The following is a 6,000-nucleotide window of genomic DNA, read 5'->3' as shown; positions in this document are numbered from 1 at the left end:
TTGCTTTGAAAGTTATTACTTATTTCTGTGCTTAATAGAAAGATGGAGTTAAGATATATTTTATGACTTATTAATCTTATGTTTGTATTTATCTATTTGTGTGTGTGTGTTTATGTGTCTGTATATCTATTTGTATGTACTCACTTCTACCCATATGCAGGAATGAAAGTGTCTTCAATTGTCCACTAATAAAAAGCCTAGATCTTACTATGGTTTTTAGGTTTGTTTACACAATAGCCAGACATATCTCTTATAACATGTTACATTCTTCTAGACATTTTTCTTCTGCTATAAATCATAGGTTCCCATTAAATAAAGTCTAGGATTCCTGTGGGCTCAAAACTTTAACAAATTCATATAAACATTCTTATCCAGAGTGCCTCTTTGTATGCTATTTTGGGATGCAGAGGGTGTGAAATTAACAAGGGAAGTATTTCATTTCTATAGCCTTTTTCACGGCATCCTTTACTTCCTTATTCCTCAGGCTGTAAATCATTGGGTTTAACATAGGAATCACCAAGGTATAAAGCACAGACACCACCTTCTCTTGTTCTAAGGAATATTGGGAACTTGGTTGAATGTAACTAAAGCTTACAGAGCCATAGAATAAAGTCACGGCCGTTAGATGCGAAGCACAGGTAGAGAAGGCTTTTTGTCTTCCTGCTGCTGAGCGGATCCTCAGGATGGCGGCAACAATGAAGATGTAGGAGATCATCACAGTCAAGAAAGTGACGATGGCAATAATTCCAGAAAAGATTAAAAGCAACAGTTCATTCAGGGACGTGTCAGAACACGACAGCTTCAACAGTGGGGGAAGGTCACAGAAGAAGTGACTGATGATGTTTGGCCCACAGAAAGACAATTTCACCAAGCCAATTGTGTGTGTCAACGAGTTGATTAAGCCTCCTACACATGACCCAATGACCAGGACAACGCAAACTATTTTAGTCATCGCCACTGTATAAAGTAAAGGGTTCACGATGGCCACGTAGCGGTCATAAGCCATTGCCGCCAGCAAGAAGCCCTCAGTGGTAAGGAGTGACACAAAGAAAAAATATTGCACGATGCATGCAGAGAATGAGATTGTCTCCCGTTCAACAAAGAAGTTGAGCAGCATTTTTGGTGCAAAGACAGACGAATAACAGGCATCAACAAATGACAGGCAGCTAAGGAAATGATACATGGGTGTGTGGAGTTTGGGAGTTATTTGGATTAGAAAGAGCATTCCTAGATTCCCCACCAACGATATGGTGTAGATCAGAAGGAATGGTGCAAAGAGGACCGCTTTCAGTTCAGGACGGTCTGTCAGTCCCAAAAGGATAAACTCTGTAACCAGTGTCAAATTATCATCAGCCATGCGTGTGTTTCTTGGCACCTGTTAATGATAAGACTGGAATAAATTGAGAATAATCATGCCACACCATCAAGCCTATTTGGAATCCCTATCTGGCAACTTGAGCTGTTGATTTTTCTTTTCTGGTTGTTTTAACTAGAAGGTCTCTAATCTCTTCAAAGACTGTTTATTAGTCTATTTTTTAAGGAAATTCCATGAGTGAGAAAAGAAAACATTAGGGTCTTAGTTTCAGGACGCATTCAAGTGTTTATGTTTTTATGTGAAGAAAAAAAAAAACTAAAACGAATTTTATTCTAAAATATGCAAAGCAAAGTCCAGTTAATAAAGCGTACTAAATAAGGTTAGAACTTTAATCTGTGGTCTCATTGAAGTTCTTTTAACCTTCTCACTTTGGGGGGCTCCTGAGTGGCTCAGTTGATTAAGCAACCAATTCTCAGTTTCACCTCAGGTCATGATCTCATGGTTTCATGAGTCTGAGCCCCAGGTCAGACTCCATGCTGACAGTGTAGAGCCTGCTTGGGATTCTTTGTCTCCCTCTCTCTCTCTGCCCCTCCTTGACTTGCACTGTCTCTCTCAAAATAAATAAATAGAGCTTTAAAAAATTAAAAAAAAATAAACTTCTCGCTTTGGGTTTAATGGTAGCTAATGCCAAATACAACAAGATATAAGAATTAACTGTACTATACCATTTGAACTAAGAAATCCACTTAAGCCTTCACATTTAGTTCATTTTTTTGTATGCTGGATGTGATGAATGATAAAGCCCTAACACCCAAAAAACTTGTGGTCATCCTTGTAAAATAGCCAAAGGCATTGGCTTCTTAGAAAAATGTCCACTGGAAACGAGAGATGGATACTCTGAGCTGGAATGCAAAACCTGATGGACAGTAACTTATAATCAACTTATACTTAGCTTTTGATATCAAATAGAAATATCTTACAGGGCATATGGGTGGTTCAGTCAGTTGAGCATCTGACTCTTGGTTTTGGCTCAGATCATTATCTCATGGTTTTGTGAGTCTGAGCCCCACATCAGACTCTATCCTGACAGCGTGGAGCCTGCTTGGTATTCTCTCTTTCCTTCTCTCTCTGCCCCCCTCCCCTCTCACCTGTCTCCATCTCTCTTAAAAATAAATAAACTTTATAAAAATAAAAAAAAAGAAATACCTTACTCAAAAGATTCAAGAAACAGAATTTTTATACCTTTTTGAGAAAGAGCTAAGTAAGCCTATAAAGTAAAGCAAAACTATAAAACATACAGATACTTTTTTACAGTATTTTTTGGATGTGGCAGCATGTTTCCTGAGGTATGCAAAGTCTTTTCCACTTAATGGGCAGTTGTTGATTATTATTATATTTTGTTTGAAAAAATATAGCTATCTTTCTACATCTATATAGAATATAAAAATAAATATTTTAAACAGTTCACAATAATACAGTTTTACTTCTATAGGATAAAGGGAGACACTCTTGATGGCTTCATCATCCTTTCACTGAGAGACTATTTCTTGGGTACAGGATGTCAAACTCAGAAAAAAAAAAACATAGCAAAATTACTAAAATAGTAGGAAACGAGGCAACTGTGTAAGATGTAGAATATCTGCAATGATAGGTGAGTAATCCCTATGTTTACACGTGGCTATGACAGATTGCAATTCATCCTTTAGAGAAGAGTTTTCACACTGTAAAATGCTGATTTGGGGAGGCACCTGGGTGGCTCAGTTGGTTGAGCTACTGACTTCAGCGGAGGTCATTATCTCCAAGTTTTGCATTCGAGCCCTTCACCAGGCTTTGGATCCTATGTTCCTCTCTCTCTGCCGCTCCCCCATTGGTGCTCACTCTCTCAAAAATAAATACACATTGAAAACATTGTTTTTCATTGTTTCAGTAGATGTTGGCTAGTGATTTTTATGTTAACGTGGAAAAAGAGAATGAAGTGTGGGATAAGGGGTGTGAATAAATGGCCAAATTATAAGTTTCTCCCACACTGTGTTTATAAGATTCAAATTGGAACATCGTTTTTGTGCCTTCATCTTGCTGTTTGTAATTTTAACTGATTTGCAAAATGTATGTATATGAGATAATCAAATAAGTGAGTTTAACGTACTAGTGTAAGAAAAAAAAGGAGCACCTGGGTGGCGCAGGCAGTTAAGTGTTTGATTTTGGCTCAGGTCATGATCTCACTCTTCCTGAGTTCAAGCCCCACATGGGGCTCTGTGCTGACAGCTCTGAGCCTGAAGCCTGCTTCGGATTCTGTGTCTCCTCCACTCTCTGCCTCTCCCCTGCTTAGGCTCCGTCTCTCACTCTCTCTCTCAAAAATAAATAAAACACTTTTAAAGAAAAACTATTCAACACTTCAACTTATTTAGGAACCTTATAATCACTCATTCTAATGGATTATTTCTCTATATTTCCCCCAAAGCAACCCATCAATCACACAAAATGTTTCATTTGTCTTATACTTACAGTAATACAAAAATTTGGTAAATGGTAGTAGTTAAAGGTAGCAGGATTGAAATTCAAACTTATCCTTTAATATATAAGAACCATACGCAGAGGCTCCATGATGTGAGAGCAAGCACGAGATGGTCAGAAAACCACCCTGTCCGAAGACAGGCTTAGATGCAAATTCAGTTATATGTTTACTTCAGTTCAAATGGGAATAGAGTCTCTGGAGTTAATCGTCTGATCAAAAGGATTTAAGAAATACATGATTAAAAGTTCCTCTTAAGGGATTAAGGAAACTCTTAAGAACTTAATGGCTCCCTGAAGACATTTAATTACCTGAATGTTACAGCGAATAAAAGGAAATATGGGACAGGTATTAAAAAAAAAAAAAAAGAATATATAAACTCTGAAAAACAATGCCATAGAATAGATAGTGATGCCTGCTCGGTACTTTACCAAGAGAAGCTTTTCAGAAGAATACATTAGTTGGGCCTACCGGGAGCATATACACGCACGCGCACACACACATCCCCCCCCCCCCACACACACACACAAAAGTGAAACTAAAACACAACATCTATGGGTTTTAAGGTAGTAGAATAACATGTGGTTTAAGAAAAAAATGTATTTCTTTGTTTTCTTGGATTTTATGGATAACAACAAAGGAAATTGAAATTACTACTTCACAGGATTCCATGAAATGAACCCAACCACCTAAAGCTTGAGTGGTTGCTTCTCCATTCTATCATGTGTCTACCGATAGAAACTTTTGGCATTTGGCTTCCATCTTTAAGTGAATAATGAAGATTTCTGGTGGTAATATGTCACACTATTTCCGCACAGTGTGGAATTGTAAACTTGATTTATTGAACCGCAAATTGTTTACTTATAATCCTGTAAATAAAAATTGTCCTTTGTTGTTGATTCTAAAAGCAATTTAACTTTTCTTTCCTAAATGTACATTTCCTAAATTCCTTCATTGAAAGCTAATGGAGCCGTTGGTACAAGTGGGGATTAGTGATATTCTAAATTTGAATTAGGCCAGAAGAGGACTCATTATTTCAGAAGGCCTAGAACATTCTAAGTACCTGGTGCATTCTGTTTTTTTCCAAGCATATAATTTACTGCCAGTCCATATATGAAGAATTATATAACAAATATATATCAGACCTATAAGGAGACTTTTTTAGGTAAGTTTATTTATTTATTTTGAGAGAGAGAGAGAGACAGAATGTGCCCACAAATGGGGGAGGGGAAGAAAGAGTGAGAATCTCAAGCACACAGCCCAATGCAGGGCTCAATCCTAGCACGACTGGTGAGATCATGACCTGAGCTGAAATCAAGAGCAGGAGGCTTAACCAACTGATGCACCTAGAAGTATAAAGAGATTAAGCTTCTCGGACTAATACCCTCTTTTCTCCTAGCAAATGGTAGATTAAGGACAACAAGTATGTGGGAAAAAAAAAAAAAACTTGATAGATTTCTGTATTTGCAGGTGACAAGGGAGAGAATAAAACTGAATAAGTATTTTTCAGAGGGTTGTTTAAAATGGAGCTGGGAGGACATTGAGGAGGTGCGACTAGAAGCCAACGCATGCGTTCTGTGTTAAAATGGACACAAATGGCCTTTCGGCCTGACATTAGCCCTACCCACCAATCAAATACAGGTTAGCGTAACTGTAGCTACAGCAGCACCCATCACATGTCCTTCAAAATTACTTATGTAAATTCCCTCTCTCCTCTTTAAAAACTCTAACTTCCTCTGTTTCCCCTCAAAACGCTTGTGATTTGGGTTGAATCTGTCTCTCTTGCGCTGGAATCCCTAAATCCCCAAATAAACACACGTACTGTATGTTGCAACTTCTAGTTTGTCTTTTGTTCCTTGACACAGGCACTCAGTTGGGGGAAAAACCCTGCATTTAGAAAGTCGCTATCAGGTCCTCTATCTTCTGTAGATCTACAAACCTCTTGAGATTATATGCAATACTATTTTTTTTTTTTTTAGTAATCTCTACACCCAATATGGGTCCTAACTCAGGACCCCGAGATCAAGACTCAAATGTTGTACTGTGGAGTCAGGCAGGCACCCAGGGCAATGCTATCTTTAAAAGCACCTATTTCTTGGGGTGCCTGAGTGGCTCACTCAGTTAAGGGTCTTACTATGACTCAGGTCATGATCTTGTGGTTCGTGGGTTCCAG

General features: G+C 38.1%; 1 protein-coding gene across 1 annotated transcript; it reads right to left on the bottom strand.

Annotated features, from left to right (window-relative positions):
* Positions 1 to 418: 418 nt before the first annotated feature.
* Positions 419 to 1,427, bottom strand: LOC115526142 (olfactory receptor 1052-like). Its single transcript, XM_030333626.1, is given in 2 exon segments — positions 419 to 1,361; positions 1,363 to 1,427. Coding segments are annotated over 2 exon segments (1,005 nt in total). The 5' UTR covers positions 1,425 to 1,427.
* Positions 1,428 to 6,000: the final 4,573 nt, after the last annotated feature.

Source organism: Lynx canadensis, chromosome D1 (assembly GCF_007474595.2).
Source record: "Lynx canadensis isolate LIC74 chromosome D1, mLynCan4.pri.v2, whole genome shotgun sequence".
NCBI classification, from domain to species: domain Eukaryota; kingdom Metazoa; phylum Chordata; class Mammalia; order Carnivora; family Felidae; genus Lynx; species Lynx canadensis.
The sequence above is the reverse complement of the archived record's forward strand: the minus strand, read 5'-3'. Positions and strand labels throughout refer to the sequence as shown.